This window comes from Drosophila montana, unplaced genomic scaffold (genome assembly GCF_035044405.1).
Source record: "Drosophila montana isolate Dmon_TW-CO22-7 unplaced genomic scaffold, ASM3504440v1 contig_402_1, whole genome shotgun sequence".
NCBI lineage: Eukaryota > Metazoa > Arthropoda > Insecta > Diptera > Drosophilidae > Drosophila > Drosophila montana.
Window position 1 is genome coordinate 2,270,735 of NW_026998739.1, and position 24,167 is coordinate 2,294,901.

Below are 24,167 nucleotides of genomic sequence, written 5' to 3' on the forward strand. Positions count from 1 at the left end.
TGCTGTTCGCTGTTCCGTCGGAATTTAATGTCCAACACGTGCTTCTCGCAAATAATTACTTCGACATTACTTAAATTTTCAACGCACTGTCCTTAGCATTGTCCTGTGCGGCTTTGAGGTGTGGCACTGGCCTAGGGGCCAGTTGGGGCTTGTCGCTATCGCTGACCCATTCTGCCGGCCTGGACAAGCGTGCAGGCCCAGACTCGAGGCACGTATGCAAACATGCCAGCAGGCCATCTGCCAGGGCCGAGACAAAGCCAGTGATGAGATCACACTGTGATTTTTTAAAACTGCGACTCTTACTGTCACGGTAGCTATAATAAGATTGATTAACTGTGATTGAGCTACGGCAAAACTAAGAATTGAAAATGACAATTGACAAGCGTGTAATAAAGTTGTCTTCATTAAGTTAAGGTGTTTCCCAAAGCAACGTGCTGCATTCCACGTCCCGCTCAACCGACCGAGGAGCCATGACAATGTCGATCTAGCCATGACCATATACATTTGTGTGTCCCGCTCAGGGGCTTTAAGAGGTAGATATATACTTTCGCTGTGGAAACTCTCTTAATTAAATTAGAGCTTTACTAATAATGCCCTAAATGTTGGAATATATACGCTACACAATGCCATCCTTGAGTAATCCAAAGTCATTTAAGAATTTATTTTTGGGAATTTAGTCGGGTATGTTATTTCGCAATATTTACTGGTTGCCCGTAGGCAGTTGCCCCTGACTGAAGCGCTCATAACGAAAGACATATTGATTTGCTTCAATCACATGAAAATCTTCGCTGCACATCAATCAATTACTAGTTTAACACTTGCCCAACACTGAACCCAGTGCAGCACAACTCTGAAGCGTAATTCACAGTGCCTGCCATAATTGAATGCCCCTCGAAATATTTTCGACCAATAACACGTTTTCTGTTTTTTTTTTTATGCATTTCAGCTCGACACTCGACAACCGGTGCACATCAATCAAGCTGTAGACGTGGGCGCGCATGCTGGCCGTCTAGCGGATCGCCCCCACAACCCCTTGCCCCTAGTCCCAGCCAAATGTATGCCGGTCGCGCCACGCAATTCGCCAAAACCATCAGCAGCATGGCCTGCAGCATACAGAAGCAGCCCTCGCAGCCAGCACCGCCGGCTACCATGACCATGGCGACAACTGGCGTAGGCATGGCTGGAGTCTCTGGAGGCGGCGGTGCCAGTGGTGCCGGCACTGTGCCCTCTACGCCCAAATCTAACAAGGCAGCCGCACAGCCGCGCGGCTCGCTGCCAACGGATGTGCATCAGCCGCCGCTGGAATTCCAATGGCCGCCGCCGCTGCCTGTGTCCAGTCACACCAGCAACTTGCGCTTGAACATGATGAACCAGGATCCCAAGGATCTGCACACGGCACGCGCCATAATTGAAGAGCTGCGCTCCAAGGTGCGCTTCCAGACGGAGCACATTATGAAGTGGCGCAAGGCCTACGCCATGCAGGTGAGTCGCACTGAGACTATATCGATTGGGGCCAAGTCAGCTTAAATATTCCGCCGTCCGTCCGTCTGAACTCATTTTACTTGCAATCAACACAGCTTAGAATGCTTTGGACATACCCACCAAGGTGCTAAAGCCCTTAATTGGCTACTCCATATTCTGTATTTTCTCCAGGCACAGTTTGACAGTAACTGCCTTTGGGATTATGGTATAAGAGTCACCAAGCTGTTAATATAAGTAGAGTCTCTTCCCAAAAAAATGTTGAGAAACATTTTTATTCAAAATTATATGATTGTTTTCATCGCATTCCAAATTTTTACATATTCGTATGTATTATGAATGAATAAATGTTTTCATAGTATTCCAAATTTGTACATATTCGTATGTATTATAAATAAATGATTTCATAGTATTCCAAAATTTTACATATTCGTATGTATTATAAATTAATTATATAAAATTAACATTGAAAACTATTCCAATTTGGCTTAAAAAATCGCGATTTGTAGATTATATAAGGTGTTCATAGATTTTGGACAATGCAGTTTTTTTTGTTTTTATATTAATTTGAGGGACTTTTTGGTTCGAGCAAGTTGGCGACAGGAAAGGACCTCTAAAAATATGACTCAACTAAGGAGGAAGATGTACGCCCCAGGGAGCTGTTCGTTAGCAGATCTTTCACTGTATATCCACATCTCTCATTGCATTAGGTACAGCAACATTATCGCTATCAGAAGGAGAAATCGGATCAGATGAACTCGCTGACATCGCAGCTGCTGCTGCTGGAGTCGCGGCTGAAACGCAAGCAGAAGCAGATCGCGAGCCTGTTGAGCCATCGCGAGCTGACCATACAGCGACAGCAGAAGATTATTGATACGCTGTCGACGCGTTTGGTGGATCATGGACTGGAGAGCATTGAGGCGAGCTACGCCAATGAGCTGGACTCTCTGAACGACTCCGACTCGGCGGTGGTGCTGGAGGACATTGACTCGGACAGCAACATGACGCTGGGCACGCGCCGCAGGAGCAGTGGTGGCGGCGGGTTGGGCGGTGTTCTGGGCAGCGATGGCATCACCATTGTGCGCTCCATATCGGATGCCATTGAGACGAATCTGAATAAGTATGGCGCCGCCAGGCGCAACAATTGCTATCTGCGTCGACCGGAAATACTGGAGACTGTGTACTCCGTGGAGGAGGATCCGGAGCCCACCACAGATGTGGCCGAGAAGCGGGACAAGTTCAAGAATCGATCGGACAAGGCGCTCAGCTCTAGCTCCACCGAGGGACAAATTGATGCAACGGCGCCCGCCTCATCGGGCACGCCCAGTGCGCCGGAGAAAGCCAAAGACACGTGTATGGCAACGGCCATGGCCGTGCCGCGTCGCCAGTTGGGCGCACTGAAACGCTCGCCCAGCCACGACGCGCCATGCACCACGCTGAGCGTGAAGGTGCCCCAGCTGCAGCCGCCCCCATCCGCGGATCAGCACAACGGCAAATCACAGGTGACCACCTATAATCGGGTCATGTCCAATCATCGTTCCGTGACCAAGCCGAAGGATGTCAAGTACAAGCGCATCAACAAGGCCAAGTCCAAGAGTCTCGAGGAGCTGCGTGGCCGGCTCAAGAATCTGGTGGAGCGACCTGGTCTCGATGCCGGATACACAGCCGGCATGATGCCGCAGACGGCCCAATCGTATGCGTGACACACGCCGCCGCCAGGCGACGCCGAGCAGCTCGCCGAGATGCCGCCCACGCCGCCAGAGGAAACCGCAGCTCCAGCCGCCAAGGCAAGTTTGTCCGCCGGACACACGCCCGACCAGGCGACGCCGCAGCGGCACAGCTGTCCCAAGCGTTCGTTGACGCTGCCTCGCATCCTTGTGCCGCAGTCGATGCAAGGTGCATCGCATTCCGGCAGTGGAAGCGGTGGCGGAGGCGGTGGCGGAGGTGGGGGCGGGGGAGGCACTGGGCGTGGCGGTTTCTAGCAATTAAAGAAATTTTTCATACGCAATTGTGATAAAAAGTAGAATTGTTCTCTTGCATCTCTCTCGCTCACTCGCTCTCTCGCTCTTACTTACACTGGTGCACTCAGAGAAAAACTACAGAATCTTTGTCTTAAGAACTTATTTTTAATCCCAAAAGCAGTACATTATCAAGAGCATTGTATGCTTCCATCCAGAAAGTTTTTAAACAAACAAAAATCACATGAAATATCAAGCACAAAACGGTAAGAACTCTATTCCGCTTATTCTTGAGTTTACCACAATGTTTTTCTCTGAGTGTAGTCTCTTTTGTAACATTTGTTTCCTTCGCTGTTTGTCTGAGCCCAGACACGGCATTCAATTTAATTTAGTTCTATGTTAACGTTTATGTTAAAGTGACTCTTATACTATATAATTTCACATGAATAAATACATTACAAAGCATACACAATTTCACTGTTTATTATTTATTTATGACACTTGCTCCACAAAAAGCGTATGAGAAATTTCCACTTAATATGATAAAAATGTAGTTGAACTACAAATCGAAAAAGGGTCTGTGACACGTTTGCGTTTTTTCGAGGACAATATGAGAAGCCGACAAGTTGAAAGTGAGTGTATTCGGAGGTGGGTATTCAAACATACTTAAGCATAATGAAAGGTATCTGGGTGAAATAATTAAGTAGGCTAGAAAATTTACATATATTTAATATGGCTTCACTTGTACATAAATTGGCCACAGCCAGCCGTTGCTGTCATAATTTCTTCAAAAAAAAAAAATACATATTGGATAAAATAATTTTCAATGTATTTAGTTTATATAATGAAACCAAGAATCGCAGGCCATCTTCGGGCTGCCGAAGATGAAATACCCTTGCAAAAGTATTAATATTTTGTGTTTTTATATAAGCACGCAATAGCTATACAATATATTAGTCCGATGTTGATAATTTAATCCAGCAAAGATAAGTCTGTTTTGCAATATTAATTAAATTCCATAGATAACCTTTCTACAACAACAAAAATGGGCAGATCTATAGCTAGTTTTTATAGAAACAGGGAAATCCTTTAACTTAATAAAGAGAGAACTCTTCTCTAATGCGTCGCAATTTATGTGATAAATTTCCAAAATCCTCTGCAAGGGTAAATAGGCAAAACTTTTGTATAAAGAGTATCTAAATTTGATTTAAAATTGCTTAATTTCTTTTATTAAACTTTCTTTAATGCTCCTTTTCCATTGGCATAGCGAAAAAATTTACTTTTACTTAAGTAAACTCTTAGTTTTAAGCTCTACTCCATGGACTGTCTTCTAGATAACAGAATTTAAGTGCAAGAAAGCTGTACGTGTAACTAACTGAATAAAATATATATATGGAACATATATTTTCTTACTTCAAATTGCAGCTAACAATTTTTACAAATTTAAGAAGTTTAAATTAGTTTTTAAAAAAATGTTAACTCATCTAAATAATAATATATATTATTAATTAGCTTAAGAAAAACTAATTAGATATCGAGAAGTTTATTTTTGCGTTGAATTTTTCAAATTGTTTTAAAAAATTGTTAATAACTTTGAAGCCGTGTGCTTTATAAAGTTAAAACGTCATGTGTACCTTGCAGCGATTAAGCATATTCAAGAATATATAACTATATATACTTTATGTGTATGTGTTAGGCATTATATGTAAGTCAGATATATTATACGAACATAGATATATATAAATATATATAAGAGCCTTTAATATCCATAAACACGGCTGCAACAAATCTCAACTAAAAACAACTCAAAGTACAATGCTCAAGCGGCGTCAATATCTAAGTATTTCTATATAGACCGATATATGCATATATATATATATCGTATGTTATCCCAGTTTCAAACGAAAAAAAAGTACCTAAAACATTGTTATTGATGTTGTACCTAAGATAAACTGTTTCACATTTTGAAAGGGTTTTATGCAATCAATTGAACTACTCGTACAATATGCAACATCTTAAATACGTAATCTCAATGTCAGTTGAATTCGATTTAAGCAATCAACTCAATTCCCCGGTCAATTTAGCACTCGAATTCAAATTGTTTGTCAGTTTGTCAAGACGAGTACAAAAGCATTTTGAATGTACTCAATGTACTCAGATGCGTAAAGCGTATTATTCTGAATATAAGCTAAGTGTTTACAATTACTGCAAATCAATGGTTAAACAAAAATATTGTAGTGGAATATATGTATTTATATAGCTTTAAGATTCGCGTAGGTTAAATACTTTAAATTATATCAGTTAAAATATATGTATGTGTATGTATATTTATATGCCAAAGCATTCAGACCTTAGTATGGAGAACTCTAAATAAGATTTAAATATGAAATTTTTATGGGACGCTTGTTATATCATTACAACTTCTATAATTTTTCGCATTGCTGAATATGTAGCTTTTATTATTCTAACTAGTTTTTTATTATTCTCTGCAAAAGTTTGCAGTTTCTGCATTTTTTGTTTGGGATTAATAATAGAATAAGAGCTGTTCGTACAAAATATTCTCCACTTCTGTGCTAACTGATGAATAGATTGTTAAATAAAAATGTAACTTAAATAAACCTAAAGTAATAATCGAAATAAGCAAGCCATTTGGTACACAATTTATTCATTAACTTATATATTATAGTTAATAAGTGTATATAACGTAAAAACCATACGTATATAAGCATATAAATATATATACAACAGAGCTGCACTAATTTCTTTTTCTAGTTAGCTTTATTAACTAATTACCTATTTATGATAAGTATAACCCAAATTTATAGCAAATACTTTTGAAATTTTGCTCATTTTACAAATTTGAATTATTATGTAAAATATTCTTTTTATTACTGGCTTGGCTGAAGTGCTTAATAAAAGCTAAACTTAACTAACACACTCACACTATATGAGTTATTTGTAATAATTGATGGGAAAGAGAAGCTGTTTTCGCTGTGCCGCAGATTAAATACCCTTACATCAGCTCTGCGATATTTATATTTCTATTGGGGCTATATTTTATATTAATTTAATGCTAATAATAATTTTGCTGGTCAATTCCGATACAACTGAAACAAAAAGACGAATCACAAATATATATACTTTATGAAGTCTTCTTAAGGGGATACGCATTTCGTTACAAAGTAGATATACCTACTGTAAGGGTATAGAGACTGACACTGACTAGGCTTACTTCCCAGCTCCCCAGTTTCTCAGTGTCAAGCTTAAGGCAAACATGAACGGCAGCATCTCAATCTCTCAGTGGCTGGCTCTGCTTATCTGCGTTGGCCTTATCAGTCTGGTAAGTCGAGTCACATTCCAAGTGTTACCTAACTAATAAAACATTTCATTTTATTCAGAGCACAGGCGATGCGAGTGCGGCTAGCACAGTTTCCTTGACCGTGAAAGAGATTGAACGGCTCTACAATGAGGTGTTGCAGACCAGCTTGGCTGACGCCCGGGCAAGACTGAGCCATTTAAACGATAGCAATGCCATTGATAGGCAATATTTTGATGAGCTCGACAAGATTGTGGACACTGAGAGTTACTATAGCAGCGCATACTTTATATTTGCCCTGATCAATAGCTCCCTGTTCGAACGAGCACAGCCAGACCAGCTGTTGCTGCAGGTGCTGCCGGGCGAGAAGATCTGTATACGAAACTTTTTCGTCAAAGTTCGGTTGGAATTGCTGAAATACTTTGCAACCAGTGAACAGACCAAAGTCGAACTAATACGAAATGTATCGCGCTGGCAACAGGAAACTGGAAATAGTATCGTGCTGGCCTTCTTAGAGTTTCCACAGAAACTGCAACATCAGGTGCCAGAGCTACAATTGATGGACTATATGCGGCAGGCAAGGGGCTTAGTAGAGGGCATTACACAAGCATTACAAGCAACTTTACCATAATAATCAAAGAATATGCGTAGAAAATGTTTTTTTTTTGTATAATTTTTAACTACCTACAAAGTTTCTATTCTATATCACAAAGTATATATATTCCTGATCAACAGCCGAGTTGATTTGAAGAACATACTTGAAGTTTTTTTTTTGCTGTAGCTGAAGTCGGAGTTGGACAGATTGGATCTCTATATCATACAACTCCCATTGGCACAATCGGTGTAATGTAAAAATCTTGTAGATTAAAAAAATATCGTGTTAAATGCGATTTTCATTATGTTCCTAGCATATTACCAACATATTATCAGACACCGATTACAATATAATTTTGATTATACTCAAAGTCTCGCTCATTATGATAAGCAGGATAGATCGCAAATAAAATAATAATTTAAATATATATTTATATATATTGCTTCTATAAAAACAATCTGCCGGAAATCAAATTTATGTATAAAAGCATAAACGACATGCTGTAAAATCATCATATAAACATCATATAGAAAAGTATTTATAAAGTTTCTAATTTACTGTTTTATTTCCCAGTCCCTCAGCAGGTAGCTATTATATTTAAGTATAGCCCTGATCGTGTGAACCTTGTTGTCTATTATAGTAAGATTTTATTACTTAACTATAGCTAGATACATTATATATATATATATATATATATATATATAATATATGTTTGAGTCCCAGCTCTATTGGTTGACTAACTTATAGACCTCTGTATTTACCAGCCTCAGCATGCTGTCGTATTGCTGCAGCACTTGCCTTACCGCCCGCAATGTGGGCGTCAATAGCTCCTCGTCGCTTATCTTGCCAACGTAGTTAATCTCTAGGGTATCCAGTTGAGCGCGCAGATCGCTGTAGCCGCGTCTCAGGGATCGCAGATGACGCTGCACCAGCCGCTGGCCGCAGCGACTGCCGCGTAGGCGGCACTGTTCCACGAATGCCATAAATTTCAGACCCAGTTGTTCCAGGGACTGGGCCCACAAGAGAATATCCTCATTAAATTGCTTCGCTTTGAGCTGCTGCTCATCCTGCTGTTGCTGTCTCAGTAGCTTACGCAACTCCTGAAAGCTCTCCCGAGCAGGTAGCGCAACTGACATCTATTATAATTACTGAGAAATTGGTATTTATTATATTTAAAAAGCGTGTCATAGAACATACGCCCAGCAGCAGGAAAACTATGATGAACGATCGAGCATTCAACATTTTACTAACTAAACGTTCTTATCACGGCAAGCGAATTGAATAAACTGATTATAGAGTGCCAGGTCCCAGCGATCCCACGATTAATAGCCCGAACCGCACATTGTTAGCGCCTATAAGAGGCAAGTGCAGCAGGAACAGAACAACACAGTATTCTAAAGCTGCAATCATGTGGCGTCTTGTGCTTCTCCTTTCAGTCCTGCAGTCAGCGGTAAGCTAAGTGGATAACGTTCTAAAATAAAAAGCATCGACAATTCAAAACATAACTATGGAACACATTCCATTGCCAATTAAAAAATAATTATTGAAATTTGTTACTAATATAATATTATAAGACCAACCAAATGACTAATGGGAATATTACTTACCTGCTCAAAATCAGATAACATAAAATTAAATTAAGCATTGATATATAAACGATTAACAAACTTTTCGACAATCAGAAATTGTTGGGGTAACCCCTATTGAAAATTATTTATTTGTGCTTACAAAATTTAAGCACACATCATCGCACGGGACACAAAGCCTCATCTTCACGACAAAATCAACAAGTTGTGGTGCTATTTAAAGAAACGACTTAGCTTTTGTGTAAACAACATTTCAAATGGCAAAACAAAACAAAAATAGTGGGCTTCCCGTCCGTATTACCAATTTACGCTTAATGTTTGTCAGAAACTGAAAACCCAAACAATTGAATTGCGCATGTAGACTTGCTCTGCCCCACCTTCTCAAAGTATCTCTTTTCGGTAAAAATTAAATATTTCAATAATTCTTACATAGTACACCAGTCCAATCACGCCCTGCGAGAAGCTCGGAACCGTTTTGGCTTTGGAGATCACTTCATTTACCAAGAAGACACTAAACGAGGGCGCTGAGTTGCTGCAGCGTGTTATCGATAATGCGGAGCTGTTGGAATTAAGTGATATCGATCGAATTACGTTGGAACAGTTTGCAGAATTTATAGATGGCACAAGGCATGCTGTTGATTCTGGAGAATTGGAGGATTTGCTAGAAGAGCTAGTGGAGCTTCTCGATCTGGATGATGTTAGCCTGGAACAGGATGATAGTGAGGTTCTTGTTGTCAAGCTATTGCGTCAATATGGCTTCGACACGTTCGAGAGAAATCTGGAGAAGCAATTACGAACCTTTATGGAACGAACTGAATACCATGTCGAGGCCTATCTAAAAAGGCAGAACGCCAAGGACTCGGAGATGCCAACATGGTTTACTGAATTCCATGCCGAAAAAGATATTGAGCGCAAATTTTTAATGTTTCCGGAGGTTTTCGAAAATATAGATTGTTAGGCTAGCTTTATGTCTTAAGTGTATCTGTGTAGTTTGCACACACACAAGTATTTAATATTTTATTTTAATGGTTATTAAATGGTCTCAATTTTGTTCTTGAATGTTTTTCAATTATGTATGAATTTTTGAAATTAAATTAAGTACACAATACTTTAACAAGAAAAGTACTAAATTATTAGATTAATTCATGTATTGTAGTCTTCTTTTCCGGAGTTTGTTCATCAAATAAAAAGTCTTAAAATAAAGATTTCATTTCCCGGCCATAGCCGGATTTTGTCAACGTATAATTGATTTAAAACCAAAATGTTTTTGTTCTTGCCTGCAGTAAAATAAGTATTCTAAGTACTTAAATCAAAACATATATATTATTATTTCCGTTTAATTTGCGATTATTTATTTATGGATTTTGACCTTGTTGTTGTATTAAAAAATGCGGATATGATTTCTAATTCCTATCAGCTAGGCTATCAATCTATATATAATCTGCGACTTATTTTAACACTGAGTATTTCAAGAATTTTAAAAATGTTGGAAAATTGAGTGCGTGGAAACTCTATTTTTTAAAATTCCGACTAGTTATGCCATGTCCCAAGCGAGAGTCGTACACACTTTGCTGAACTTGCGGTGGCCCCATGCCATCTGAATTAAAGCTATACGATTCCGAGCGATAAAAATTATTGGAAGAGCCACCACCGAAGCCAGGGCCACCGAAGCCAGGGCCACCGAAGGAAGAGAATCCGGTATTCGTTGGTATGAACGGAGCACTCTATTTAAAAATTATATTGTATTTATATTGGCACCGATTAACATAAGGATTTAAGATACATACCGATTGAATGCTCAGAGGCATTGAACTAAAGCGTGGTCCACTGTCACCAAAACCAGGAGGACCAAAACCAGAAGAACCACTGATACGACGGCCACCGACAAATGGTCCAACGTTCGTGTTAAATGAAGTGTCTAAGTTTGTCTGTAAAAATGAGATATATATATTAGTTAGATAATATTGCTCATCTCAGTAGGTCTATCCCATAGTCTATATGTGCAAATAAGGTTTCTCTATATAACTCACAGGTCAAGATCATATTTAACTATTTATATATATACACGTTAAAATTAAAAAAAAAAAAAAAAGTAAATTCGATAGTCTATAACGATCGGATAACTGAAGTTATTAATGAATAGATTTTCAATAGTTTTAGTCGAACAATTTCAACTATGTTACTTTTGTTATAGTTACAGACAACATACCGAGCGGAATTGACTGGAAGGGATAGGAATGCGATAATTGAAACGACTTGGATCGGGAAACCTCGGTTCGTCTGCGTCGTCGTCTTCTTCCTGGGATGTGGGATCCGTCAAGACTCGCGCCTTTGCCTTTGTGTGCTGTAAAGACGAAGCATGTAAGTGGTATATACATATAAGCATATACATTATCAATACGATAGGTTGTTATATATAATAGAACACACCACTGAGAAACTATCCTCAAAGTTTGTACGCTGGGGTACTGTTGTTGCATTCTGATCAGTATTTGCGGAGCTCTCTAGGGGCTTAAACTGATCCGATGGAATATTGCGTGTATCTCTTTTAATGCGTGCCTAATGAACAAAGAATCATAGCGAACTTATAGAAAATATTATCAATTAGCATAGCGAAATGCTTACCCGCTCCACTGAAGCACTTTGGCAGAACTGCAAAGAATTCGGATATAATTATAAACAGTCATAAATAGTACTGCCGCAGGTAACTTACCGCCAGGCCAATTAGCAGGCAGCCGATGAGGCTGATCACATGAAGCAACTGAAGCGCCATTTCCGAAACGTCTCGATCTCTGAGCAGCTGGCAGCAATATGACCAGAGCGTTTAGGAGGCAGCTCCAGCTTCTATCGAAATGACTAACGACTAACACGTTTGACGGGAATCGCACGAGGTGTGAGAATCGGTGCTCGGGGTTATCGTCATTGCAGGCGGGCAAAACCACGACTTGTAATGAATGTTTTTTAAATACTATATACTATATAGCACGCACGCACACTTTATAATGATACTTTTCTATGCATCTTCATTATATTATACTCTGGCAAATGGTATTATGATTTCGATGCAAAATTTGTTCTTATATATTCTCGATCAAAGCTTCAAGAGCCTCTGTCTGTTTCCATATAAGTATATCTATTTAGTCTTAACACGAACTAGCTGAGCTTATAATTTTCTTACTTACGAGATGGGCCTGATCGGATCACGTATTTCTGTCATAGGAACAATAAGTAAATGAATTAGTACGCTTTTTTTTCGTTTTTGATGTCTGGCCAAACTTTCCAATTACAAGCCTTGTATTAAAGTTGTGTTTTCAAGAGTATTTAATATTCGGCATACGAAGATAGACATTTTACATTGTTTTTAATTTATTGTACACGATTGCTTGCAATCAAGCTAGTATTATTTTTTCTTATTTATTAGTTTGACTAGCCGCCGTAGCCGTAGGGAGAGCCGTATCCGCGTGCCGGGCTTGCGTAGGGGTAACTGGGCACCAGTGGACGCCGTTGGATCACGTAGACAGGCGGGTAACCATAGCTGGGATGCTCTGCAGGCAACTTGGGGCCCTGCTCCGTTGACTGTTCCATGCTCTTGGGGGTCTCATCAGTCTCGGCGGACTTAGGTTTCTCAGCGCTGTCGCTGTCGCTGTTGCCGTAGCCCAGACCAGGTGCAAAGCCTGGGTACTGAGGTACACGTCCAGGTTGACGGAAAACGCCATAGGGTGCGCCGTAGGGAGAGTAGGGTGGCCGCAGGATCGGGTAGCTGGGATAGGGATAGCCATGATAGCTAGGTACGCCGGGTTCAGGCATGGAGCTCTCCGAGGTGGCTTTGGGCTCAGGATGAGGATAGGGATGAGGATGAGGATGAGGATAGGGATAAGGATAAGGATACGGATGTCCATATGGATGTGGATAAGCCTGTGGCTGCATAGGAGGCAAGCCTGCTTTCTTTTGAGGCTCAGTGGTTGTTGTTGTTGTCGTCGTTGTGGGAGATGTGCTCTCAATAGGTTGAATTGTAGTCTCCGGAAGAGCAGTTCCTTTGTTAATTACATCTAAGCCTTCATCCAATTTATTGATTCCATTATCGGGACGTGCGGTTGCTTTTTCATCAAGCTCCGGCTCAGGCAGAGTTGTTGTTGTCGGGTGTGGCAGGTGCACATCGTCAAGGGTTTCCTCATCAGTATGGACCGACGCGTCATTGGCCCAAATCTGCGCGCAGCTGAACGCCAATAGCTGCGCAAAAGTTAGCTTCAGTCAGTCACTGCGCTCATAGAAGAAAAAGTAAGTCTTACCTGGCTGATTAGCAATAGCTTGATATGCATATTAGATGATCTTAGCCCAAGTGTTAGTTGCCAACTGTTGGCCGGAACAGAGCTGGCGCTGGCTTTTTATAGTCCCCACATAGCTCATCGCCCACAAATTTATTAAACAGAGGGCAGACCAGACAATTAATAGATTATTTCCAATCACACTGTGATTCAAAGAACCTGTATACATGTGTACCAGAACAGAATAAAAATACTGGTTTAATACTCGATAACGTAATTGCGATTTGCAACTTTTCCATTAATAGATCAATTTTCTTTACATTGGATCGGTTTTAGATCATCAACCCATATCATAGAGAAATGTAGGTTCCGAAATTGTGTTGCACAGTGTAATTAATCTATATAGCAGTAGATTTTAGTAAGAAACTCGGCTATTCGGCAAAAGGTATTGTGCCTATTGGGGCATGGGCCGCTGGGAATTGCCCGTTCAGAACTATATCAAATCAGGAGGGGCTTTGAAGAACCATTCACAGCATTGGCTGTGCTCATAAAATCAGGCAGCTGCTCGAATCAATTACATGCGTAGAACCCCATAATGGCTCCGCTATAAAAGGAGAAAAACCCATCGGTGTTTGGTTTTTTTCAAGGGCAACCGACGGAGCGTTAACATGTCCAGAACCAAGCCGGTAAGATGACTCTCCTTGCTGAGAAGAATGTGCATTAAAATAGTCCACGGCTCTTGTCCACGTTCTTTACAGCATGCCATGCTCGTGTTGCTGGCTGCAGTAGCTGCTGTAGACACAGAAGTTACATATCTCTTTCATCAATGGAAGGTGTCCACGGCACCACCACAGACCATCACGTGGACACCACAAGCGATTTTGCAGCCGCAAATTTCAGCACGAAACAAACAAACGACGATACAGACAATACCCCCAACGCCAGAAAATCAGGAACCATCAACGACAGAATACCTGCCTGAAACAACTATCTCGCCGGCAAAAACGGTGCTGACGACCGAAACCACCAAATTAATAGATCTGGCCACACTTGAACCCAAGGAGAATGGCGGCTTTCCGTTTGCGAAGCCGGGTAAGCACAAGCACGGCCTTCGGCATGTCAAGGCACACGATGGCTTCCACAATCTGAAACGCGAGCCTCACTGGGCGCACTGGAATGATAAATTCAAAAAGACAGCAAAGCCTGGCAATATCAATTAGAATTACAATTAATAAAAACACCCTGTATACGGCTACTGCGGCGTGCACTTCTTGATTAGACTTTCTGGGCCGAAAACAAATGCAATTAGTGCGAGCCAAGCTGGCAGCTCAGATCTATGGGTACAGCAGCAGTTGGGGAGCGTAAAAAAGGTATCGAAGGTACTGCAGAGGACCAAGAGAGTGATGAACACGGCGTGCGTTTCATCATATCAAGTACGGGCCGGGCTATAAAAAAAATTTGCATTATAAAACAAATTAACGATTTTAAATATTTATAATTAACAAGGTCGCGTGCATTGCCTGAGATCTTCATGCACGATTACAGCAATGACTTAATAAATGCAAACAAATAGACATTCTCGATATTCAAAGAACCGTTTCCACGCCTTATACATACATAAATAATTACATTTACACTTTGGTTTAACGCCAACAGGTGGCTTCTCGCCTTGAGCTTAAGTAAATAAACTTTCTTTTAACTTCATTTGCACACACTGCAACATATCTAACACTATGGCTTAATAAATGCAAAGGAATACATAACGTATTTAATAAACACAAAAGTTTTCCGTACTTAACATGAATAAATTTATATATGAATTAATTTAGTTAATTTTCACGAACAGTCCAAGCTTTGTTTCAATGCCAAGAGGTGGCTCGTCTGAAATAATTGATTTCTCTCTATTCACTCAGTTTGCACGCACAGCAACAGTTCTGGCTTAATGACACATACGACAACAGATGACTTCCCCCGTCTGGCTTAAATACATAAAAAAAAAACACCACCTATCTATTTAAAAAAGAACATGCAGTGAAAACTATCAAATTTATGTCGGCAAAAGCTTTGGGTTCTTGCCTTAAGGTGGCGCTTTGGGAACTGTGAATTCGAGAAGCTTTAAGCTTTGCTTAGAGAGCGCATTGTTTTCATCAAGCGCAACCAACTTCACGTAGCTTCAAATTGGTCCGCGTATATAGATAGTGAAACAGTGAGCAAAACATTCTTAATTTACACGACTGCATTCAACTGCTAAAAAGGGCATTAGTTACGCGCAGTGTATTGCCAAGTTACCTGTCGCCGGATCCAATCAAAGCTCTGTTTAGCAGCCCGAAGTTCGCTCACGTCATATGCGGCCTCACATTCTGCATCGACCTCCGCACGAAATCTAACTGTAAATGCGAAATGCATAAGGCACAAAATGGATAAAAGTAAGAGAATTATATATTCAGTTATGTCAATTGTATACTGCTGCTGTTCCTATATATCGTAATACATACATAAGTATATAAATATGGAAAGGATGGCAGCCAGGTGAGTTCTCTTCAAGTACTTCTTTTGTATGTATCGAAAAGAAAACTTCACAAGTGTTTTTGGGTTTGGCAGCGGCCATTATTTTAATTTCAACTATTATTTTGCTTGTGGCCACTTAAACATAGACGTCGCCTCACTTTTCGCTTAATTACTTTACAACATGGAATTGCATTCTACTGTGGACTGCGTTTAGTTCTTCCACTTGTTGTTCTCGTAGTCCCACTTGGAGGTCAAGCCGGTGACTGGATTGATCTCCAGATCGATCATACGCTTCAGCTGCGCCTTCTGGTGCTCCTCATCAAATGTAATGGGCAGTTCATCGTAGACTGCAATAAGAATTAGTTTATTAGGTACACCTCGCTTACTCCATATAGCCAGACTCGCTTACCGAACAGGTTCATCAACACGGCAATCCAAATAGCTGCGGCGGTAAAGACCAGGGCCACGCCCAAATGCATCTTCCATTCGCCAGTGCTGGCTTGCACCTCGGCAATTGTCTGGCAGAAACTTGCACGGTAGAGGGCCTTGATCTCCTGCGGGCTCAACTTCTTCCAGTCGCCCTGCTCCTTGGTGCGCAGAGCGTTGATCTCATTGTTGGGCTCGCGGAAGCGCACAGCGGGCATGGGATAATCAACCCGATCTGCATAGCTGGCTGTGCCGTTCCAGCCATAGCCCACAATTTCACGTTTGCCAATTTTGTCCAAGGTGTGAATCGAGGCAACGCTGCCTACCTGCGCATTGCGCGGCAACTGCGCAGCGAGCTGGCGACGTATAGCGCTGTTGATTAGTCTAAGAGCCATAGTTTCAGAGCTGCAACGATAGAGTTCAGTTTTTAGCATTGGTTTATTTCGCGATAGGCATGGTTATAGAGGGGCGCGGGGGTGACGCATATGAGGTTATGTAACACCTGCACAGGCTACGTGCACGATAAAATAAATATTTAATCAGTTGCAGCCGCTTCTGCCACTGCAGCTACTTATTAAATATTATTTATACTTTTAGTACAACGCCTCCAGCGCATATATTTGCCATTTTTCATTGCTCTCGTACGCCTTGTGGCATTTGTTGTGTAATCGGACATTTTTTCACACAATTTTCAAAGGCTGTCCTCAGAAAATGTACAGCCGCCGCTGCATTCAGCGCTCAACATTCTGTTATTTTTTACAAACATTTCAAAGGAATTCAAATATACTGCACAAAAGTAAACTTATTTTTTATAAACTATATCACAAATTACCAAATCTGTAGACGGCACGGCTTGTTCTGGATAGACTTTGTTATCGGCTTGTTAGGAATAAGTTCATATGAACGAATAATTGGAATGAAACCATCGCCGACGATTTATTTATTTATTGGCTCGAAAATATCGATATATTGTTAAAATCTATCATCTGCGACATATCGTTGTCACGATAATATGCGTTTGGCGCATTTTTCAAATTGCTGTGAAAAGATATTCAAAATGCAACAAAATTTTAGAGTAGCTACGAAGTTTAAATAGAAATGAGTAAAATTCACGTGTATCAATGTGCTTTATTTTATTTATTTATTCTTTTGTATTTTCATAGAAAAGTCAAAAGAGAGTGAAATAAGATGTAATAGTTTTAGATATATAATTTTTATTTATATTTTTACAGGCAGCCCAATCGTTTTTCCCAGAGACTAAATGGGACAGAGAAACCAAGTGGGATATGGGGTAAGTTGCTCTTTACCATATGACATTTTTTAATATTAAATTACTTGCATCCGTTTTTTCTAAAATCGGTCAACATCGATTTTAAATGTATGTGCGATTTATTTCTAACGGTGCTTTCACATCAAGACTAAATCTTTTGATGATTATTTCTGTAGGAGCAATATTATATAGTAGTCCGATGCTTAAACAATTTTACCAATATGTGAGCATAGTAAGGAAGGTAATTGCCAATTTTGATCATGACATCTGAAAGAATAGAAGTTCATACAAGAACACCATTCGATAGCAAAAGTCCATATGGAAGGTGTTTGAGTCTGATTCGACACGGCCATTTCCTATTCAACTTGTAATAGGGTATAAAAAGTGAATTTTGAAAATCGATTCATTCGAATTCAGGGGAACGCGCGTTGCTATATAAAATGGAAAAAATACCATAACCGATATTAAAATGATTTCCTTTAAAAAAAATAATTATATTGCAGCCCTTTAGCATGCTTTTAATTAATACTTTTCAAGCATGTCTCTGATGCGGGCCAATAGATGGCGTACTTTGCAGTTTCCAAATTTATTCGTGTTGAATTTCATTTATATTGCAGCCCTATAGTATGCTTTAAAATATTGTATTATCAAGTTTGTGCTGCTAACCATTAGATGATGCTCATAGATGGCTCTCATTAATTCAATTTATTTTACAATTTATTTTACTTCTAATATTTGATTGTCAAGCATGTTTCTCCTGCTGGCCATTAGATGGCGTCAAAGGGCTCCCATTTAAAAAAAATGCAATATATTTATATAATTTATTATATGTATTTTAATTTATTTGATTTTGATTTGATTCACATCTCATAAATGTACACAGTTAAATTAGACAGAGACAGGACATATAATTGCAATATTGTTATTTATATATAAATATGTATTTTAGCTGTTAGTTTTGCTGTTGTTGTTGTTGTTGTTGTTGCTCTTCTTCTTCATCTTTTTGCTTTAGACGTCATGCTTGTTAATTTTGCTATTTGTTATTTTGGGGGATTGTTGGGGGTATTACGTATTTGATTTCTCGCATTTATGCTGCTGCTGTGGTTAAGCGCTGTATGGCATAATAAATTGTTTAAATAGTTATTGTTTTTATAAATATGCAATATGTTTGTAACAATATTTAATAATAATTATGCAAATAATTAAACTAAAGTGAAAGCTTTTTCCTTTAAATGTACATCTTGTAAATATTGGTAGTAGCAAAAACTTAGGGCTACATTTACAATAGGTTTCCCTTTTTGTTTATCGATATTTTGTTTGGGTATAAAATGTTGATACCGTCGTAGAGTTTGTTACTTAAATGTAGTTAGGGTTGTTTTTGGTTTTCTATATACAAAAAGTGTGCTGTTTTTTCTTTAGCAATTCTTTAACATTATATGTTGGGCTTTCTTTTTCAATTTATTTTTTGTCTTTGGCCTGCGCTGAGCTAACGCAAATGGTTACCAGATTTTATGAATATAGATGGATGATTTCTTTATTTATGGTTTACTGATGTTGGAAATTTGCATTTTTAACAAGTGCGCTAAAAAGTGCAATTCTACATTGGAGACAACGAAAGAGAGAGAGAGAGAGAGAATAAGAGAAGATGATACACTCAGAGAAATATCTTTTTTAATTCTATTATGAATAAGATAGAACTTATACGGATTTGTTCTTTATAATTCTTGAACATTCTTGATTTCAATATTGACGTAAATATGCTTGATTTAAATACCAACTATTTATACTTCGAATTGGCAATAGATTGATTACTGTAGTTGACTTTTGTATTTTTGCGATTTGGATTTACAAAAAATTCAGGAATTTCAGCCTTGGCTGATTTAGCCAAGATTTCGAGTACTTAATTTACATATTTTCTCAGAGTGTAGGTTGATAGTTTATTGGTTTTGTGCAAATGGAAAACTCTTGAAACTGCTTTTGAACTCGTATGCGAAAGTAGTGCAAGAAATTTCCTTTGTGGGATGTGTGTGGGAGTGTGTGTGTGTGTGCGAGGGTGTGGGACAGTTTCCAAAGGCGCTCAGTTGCAACGCAAACAAAAAAACAACTAATTTGGCATGTAAGAAGTTAAGATCTGGGAAGGGACGCACTACTCGGCGCCCGCCGAGCTGTCTGGTGTTACATTAGAGTCCAGGCTGGCACAGTCTGATTCCTGATCCTGTGTCTCCGAGTAGTTGGCTGCCTCCTGCAGACGCATCAGCATGTTTAGCTATAAAATTGGATAGAAATCAACACAAGTTTTTAAGAGAGTTTAGCCAAAATAGTTACCAATGGATCCTGTTGCTCGCCATTGCTGAGAGCCACGCCCTCCAGGCCGACATCCTCGGCATTAATCTGACGCAGCGGCGGCACCGAATCGGGTCCATAGGGCCAGGGATATGAGTTGCGTATGAAGACCGAGGGATCGTTCCAGGCGCCACCGCGTCGCCCATAAAGCTGCACGCCCTCGCGCACCGCCTCGATCAGATAGGGCGACAGATGATAGTTCCAGATATCTGTGAACCACACCTGCGAGTCCTTTAGGTCCAGCGGGCAGGAGAGAAACAGGCGCGGTCCAATGGTCACATCACTGGAGCTGTGCACCTCGAGGAAGCGATTGATGTGCTGCCAAACGGATGGCAGCCAGGCGAGTACCGCGGCAAGCTCGGACTGCGCATGCTGCGTCTGCAGCTCCAATTGGAACAGGCGACGGCGCAAAAAGCGACCGAGGAAGCCCTTGACCGGCTCCATGTGGTTGGCCGTGAGTACCTGTTAAGTGAGCAAATGGATAAGCTTCTTGGACCAGACCTGGCTTAAAATAGATGGATTGCCTACCCAGCGGAAGTTGTGATGCAGCTGCAGATTGGTGGTGTTGCAGGTGGCCTGCGACATGGTGCCAATAATACAGGGCAGCTTGGTGGCCGGCCCGGCGCTGAGCAGGCACGAGAAGACATCCCCTAGCGCGGAGGCATGATGCAAATTGTCCAATATGATCACAGATGGCAGCTCCGAGACGCCATTCGCAATGGCCGCCTGCTCAGCAATGTGGCCCAGATATTGCCTCAGATCCTTGGAGGTCTTGTGGTCCACGCTGCAAGCAAAGCGAGAAACTGATTAGCAGAGAACAAAGAAACAGACGTGAAAGGAACTCACTTGAACGTGGCGATGGCCTCCGATGGATTACCACGGCCCGCGCGTGCCACCAAAAACTCGGCCAGGCGGCGCGCCAAATAGGATTTGCCCGTGCCGCTGGGGCCGCACAGGATTAAGCGCCGATGCTCCGTCAGCAAGCTTATATATCGATGCACAATGCTGCGCGGAATGAGGCTATCGAAAGCCAGACTGCCGACACCCTGTAAACATATATACAGGGTCTTCACATTGCCCACAATATAGCCGCAGGGCAGCAGCTCCGGGAAGCCCATTTCAGGGCCACGCTTCGCCTCGCCCAGATGATACGATGTAATCGAGTCTGTGTTGAGGCCCAAATTGGTGCCGGGATCAATGCGTGCCACATAATCCTTGAAGGTCTTGCGAACAATATAGTCTAGATTCTGCCAGGTCGTTTTTCCCGAAATGTAGGTGCAGGCAATGATAAACTCATTCGTACCAGATGCCTGTCGCTCGCCCTGCTGCACTTGCTGCCCCTGTCCTTGGACTTGGCCCTGGCACTGCTCCGCCTCGTGGCTGGCAATGATGGCGCCATTCGCATAGAAGTCATCCAGTTCGAGCAGCTCATCGCAGTACTTGGCAAACGATTCGGGCTGGCCCAAGTAGCAGGCAATCGCTATCTTCTTGCCGTCGCACACATCAGGCAGCTCCTCGACGGTGCTGGCCATATGCACCGGGCTGCCCAGCTGTGCCGCCTCCAGCGCGGGTGGCGGTGGCGTCAGATCGATGTGCGTGTTCGGACTTAGCGGCGCTGTGCCGGACGCTGCACTGGGTGCTGGCGGTGGCGGTGGCTCCGGTGCAGGTGCCGGCGGCATGCAATCCTCCTCCAGCTCCTCGGTCAGACGTGGCGGCAGCTCCATGGGTGGCCGTGCATTGCCGTCGGCCAGTGAGTAGCGACGCGAGGCATCCGAGCCGCCGGCGCCACCGCCCAGCGAGCCATTCGGGCTGATGGCCTGGCCGAGGCTAGCCTCGGAGCCGGCAAGGGAGCGACTGGTGACCAGTTTCTGGAGACGCTCGTTATTCTGCTTAAGCGACATCATCTCGGCGCGCATCTTGTTCATCATGTCCTTGAGGCTCTCCAGCTGCGAGGCGGAGCTAAGCGCCTCCAAGCGTATATCCGTGAGCACCAGATCCTTTTCGCGCAGCTGCTTCTTCAGATCCTCGACCATATGCTGATCCTCCTGGTCAATGGCATCGATGGGCTTGGCATTGTCTATCAGCGTTACCGTCTTGGCCGGGCTGCTCTGCTTGCTGGACGCATTCGCCACGGGCATCGGTGGTGCCGGATGCGTGGCCAAGGCGGCCAAGCCCAGCGGCTCGCCGTGTCCGTGCCCGTGTCCATGTCCATGTCCGTGTCCATTAGGCAGCGACGTTTTGCTGGAGCTGTGCTCGTGCTGTTGTTGATGGTGCTGTCCCACATGGCGACTCGTCTTCGAGATTTTGGCATTGCGCGAGAAGGCCTTGGTGAAACTGCTGCGCAGCCAGCCCTTCTTCTTGTTCGCCTTGTTCTTATCCTGCGCCGCCGAGCAGCCCGAGCTGATCGAGTTCAGCGAGCACATCGAATCCGTGCTGTGCTGTCGCTGCATGGCCACACCCACACCCAGGCCATTGCCATTTGTGTTGACATTGGGATTTCCAGGTCGTGCATTGCCCACGGGCACTGGCGGCGGCTTCTGCTGCAGCATCAGCTCGTTCTGGCTCTGGCCCTGCGTCTGTACGCCCATGCTCTGCATGTGCGCGGTGGTCAGGCCCGCCTGGATGGACTGCTTGCGCAGCAGCTCAATCGTCTGCCGCATGTCTGTCAGCTCCCCATCCTTACGCTCCGCCGTCGCAGTCAGCTGTTGCAGGCGATTTGTCATGTTGGTTAGCGACTGCTCGAACGCGGATACCACATGGGCCTGCAAAATAGAGAGTAGAAGGTTTCTTGTTTATATAAAACAAATACATCATTTGGCTTAACACTTAAGCCATGCTCGGCTCGACTCAAACAAATTAGTGTGAAGAGTTAAAGGAATTGAATGATTAAATTCCTTGATTTTACGCTTGTTAATAGCAATCAATAACTGGGCTACTGAACAACTTTGATCTTATATAAGTCGGGCTTGAACCGTCGATTTCTCGTTTGTCAAGAGAAAGAGAGAGAAAGGAACATCATCAAAATTGAGAACAACTTTTTGTTAGTGAAGCGATTTTCAGTTACATTTTAGCATTTATTTTAAAAAGAAAAGTTCAAAATTGTGGTTTGAATTTAATTCGGAAATTGGTTTCAGGCGAGTAAATAGGTGGGGGGAGGGGGCATTGAATACTTGCTGCATCAATAATTTATCATCACAATTGTGTGGCCCGTTCCCCGCTCCGCCCCCTGCCAAGTACTAGCATGCAACCCGCACGTCACAATCGTGCATGGCATTTTAAGCCCTGCTTGATATGCAAGCGGTTCCTCAACTGGTGTCTGGTGGCCTGGACAGAGATGACTCATGACTCATGACTCCTCATGCCTGAGCCTCTAAGCGCAGCTTTAAAAACTTCTTTCAAAACTTGCTTCATAGCACAGACCCACACAGCCCCGCACAGACTGGCCAGACACCTGCGCCATAAACAAGCATTAGAACCTGTGCCCAGCTCCAGGCAGCTCCTCAGTTGCCTGGCCGCAAGTTCATGGATGGTTTTTTTATGATGCGACGTGACCGGCGCGCTCTCCATGGCTGTCGCTTGCGGATGGGTCATTCGGGGCGCTGGCGGCACGCATTTTGTCAGCGAGTTGCAGCATTTGTGAAGGCATTAATTCCCGCAGAAAGAAACATAAGGAAGCTTAGAGCAGAGCAGGCGACTAACTGTTTCAAGTTAATGAGCGCTATTAAAGTATAAAACAAGTACGAACTTAGCAGTCGACTGCACAATACTCTCTGTCCCTCTCTGAATAATAGAAGAAGCGACTCTTAAACTGTAATCCCAAGTCAGTTAAGCAGTTTATATGAGTCTCCAGGTTCTCTTCGGAGTCTCCAGGTTCCATAGCTTTCTAAAGATTGTGTTTATACGAGCAAATAGAAGGTCAGTTTAACGAGCCTTGCACAAAGCCAATATACTTGTTATTCACTTTGCAAGCAGAGTATAGTCAAGTTAGATATATATGTGTATTAATATGACTCAGCGCGGAAGTTGTAATTGCAGTTTGCTGTCCAGACGTGAGGGCATGCCAAGGGTAGGCAAAAGAAAAAGAGCGGAAGCAGCAGCAGCAGCAGCAGCAGCAACTAATGCTGAAGTGGCATCAATAGCCAACGAATGAATGGGCGAATTAGGTCTTGAGTTGGGAAAGTGAATAATGAAGTCAACCAATGCCAATGGGTTGCATCTGCAGTTGAACTTATTAAGTAATTGAGTTGGGCAACAAGCCGAATGCCCTTATTCATTATCTCAAATTGTCATTTGAACTTGGAAATATTATTTATGGAAAGTACTTAAGTATGCCAAAGAAAGCATAGTTTACAGCAATTAAATTGCTCAGAAATATTAAGTTGAAAGATTACCTAATAATTGAGTACTGTCAATTATTTGAA

At 42.0% G+C, this 24,167-nt stretch overlaps 8 protein-coding genes across 15 annotated transcripts in view; 4 read left to right on the top strand and 4 right to left on the bottom strand.

Annotated features, from left to right (window-relative positions):
* Window positions 1-950: 950 nt before the first annotated feature.
* LOC135439388 (uncharacterized) lies at window positions 951-4,228 on the top strand. The gene is made up of 2 exons (XM_064698110.1): window positions 951-1,482; window positions 2,190-4,228. Exons 1-2 carry the CDS (start codon window positions 1,054-1,056, stop codon window positions 3,180-3,182), a joined length of 1,422 nt encoding a protein of 473 aa, XP_064554180.1. The 5' UTR covers window positions 951-1,053; the 3' UTR covers window positions 3,183-4,228.
* Window positions 4,229-6,684: 2,456 nt separating this feature from the next.
* Hf (Helical Factor) lies at window positions 6,685-7,885 on the top strand. Its single transcript, XM_064697898.1, has 2 exons — window positions 6,685-6,777; window positions 6,836-7,885. The coding sequence occupies exons 1-2, from the start codon at window positions 6,712-6,714 to the stop codon at window positions 7,382-7,384; spliced, it is 615 nt and encodes a 204-aa protein (XP_064553968.1). The 5' UTR covers window positions 6,685-6,711; the 3' UTR covers window positions 7,385-7,885.
* A 786-nt stretch (window positions 7,886-8,671) lies between these two features.
* On the top strand, window positions 8,672-10,003 carry LOC135439221 (uncharacterized). The gene is made up of 2 exons (XM_064697901.1): window positions 8,672-8,798; window positions 9,368-10,003. Exons 1-2 carry the CDS (start codon window positions 8,757-8,759, stop codon window positions 9,890-9,892), a joined length of 567 nt encoding a protein of 188 aa, XP_064553971.1. The 5' UTR covers window positions 8,672-8,756; the 3' UTR covers window positions 9,893-10,003.
* A 61-nt stretch (window positions 10,004-10,064) lies between these two features.
* LOC135439220 (uncharacterized) lies at window positions 10,065-11,778 on the bottom strand. The gene is made up of 6 exons (XM_064697899.1): window positions 11,648-11,778; window positions 11,560-11,586; window positions 11,365-11,493; window positions 11,144-11,278; window positions 10,722-10,862; window positions 10,065-10,658 (listed from the first exon to the last, which is right to left on the bottom strand). The coding sequence occupies exons 1-6, from the start codon at window positions 11,705-11,707 to the stop codon at window positions 10,446-10,448; spliced, it is 705 nt and encodes a 234-aa protein (XP_064553969.1). The 5' UTR covers window positions 11,708-11,778; the 3' UTR covers window positions 10,065-10,445.
* A 459-nt stretch (window positions 11,779-12,237) lies between these two features.
* Window positions 12,238-13,339, bottom strand: LOC135439375 (MAGE-like protein 2). Its single transcript, XM_064698098.1, has 2 exons — window positions 13,224-13,339; window positions 12,238-13,164 (listed from the first exon to the last, which is right to left on the bottom strand). Exons 1-2 carry the CDS (start codon window positions 13,251-13,253, stop codon window positions 12,361-12,363), a joined length of 834 nt encoding a protein of 277 aa, XP_064554168.1. The 5' UTR covers window positions 13,254-13,339; the 3' UTR covers window positions 12,238-12,360.
* Window positions 13,340-13,583: 244 nt separating this feature from the next.
* LOC135439377 (uncharacterized) lies at window positions 13,584-14,454 on the top strand. Its single transcript, XM_064698099.1, has 2 exons — window positions 13,584-13,885; window positions 13,958-14,454. The coding sequence occupies exons 1-2, from the start codon at window positions 13,868-13,870 to the stop codon at window positions 14,417-14,419; spliced, it is 480 nt and encodes a 159-aa protein (XP_064554169.1). The 5' UTR covers window positions 13,584-13,867; the 3' UTR covers window positions 14,420-14,454.
* Window positions 14,455-15,782: 1,328 nt separating this feature from the next.
* Window positions 15,783-17,052, bottom strand: LOC135439043 (cytochrome c oxidase subunit 4 isoform 1, mitochondrial). The gene is made up of 3 exons (XM_064697654.1): window positions 16,966-17,052; window positions 16,117-16,538; window positions 15,783-16,054 (listed from the first exon to the last, which is right to left on the bottom strand). The coding sequence occupies exons 2-3, from the start codon at window positions 16,526-16,528 to the stop codon at window positions 15,918-15,920; spliced, it is 549 nt and encodes a 182-aa protein (XP_064553724.1). The 5' UTR covers window positions 16,529-16,538; window positions 16,966-17,052; the 3' UTR covers window positions 15,783-15,917.
* A 1,646-nt stretch (window positions 17,053-18,698) lies between these two features.
* The window catches only part of sick (sickie), a 217,878-nt gene continuing 212,409 nt past the window's right edge, over window positions 18,699-24,167 (bottom strand). For all 8 annotated transcript variants that reach the window (XM_064697641.1, XM_064697642.1, XM_064697648.1 and 5 more), the window contains 4 exons: window positions 20,593-22,508; window positions 20,275-20,530; window positions 19,729-20,208; window positions 18,699-19,669 (listed from right to left, as the gene is read on the bottom strand). In XM_064697641.1, coding sequence (XP_064553711.1) covers window positions 19,550-19,669; window positions 19,729-20,208; window positions 20,275-20,530; window positions 20,593-22,508 — 2,772 coding nt within the window. In that variant the 3' untranslated portion in view covers window positions 18,699-19,549. The remainder of the gene's footprint in view (window positions 19,670-19,728; window positions 20,209-20,274; window positions 20,531-20,592; window positions 22,509-24,167) is intronic.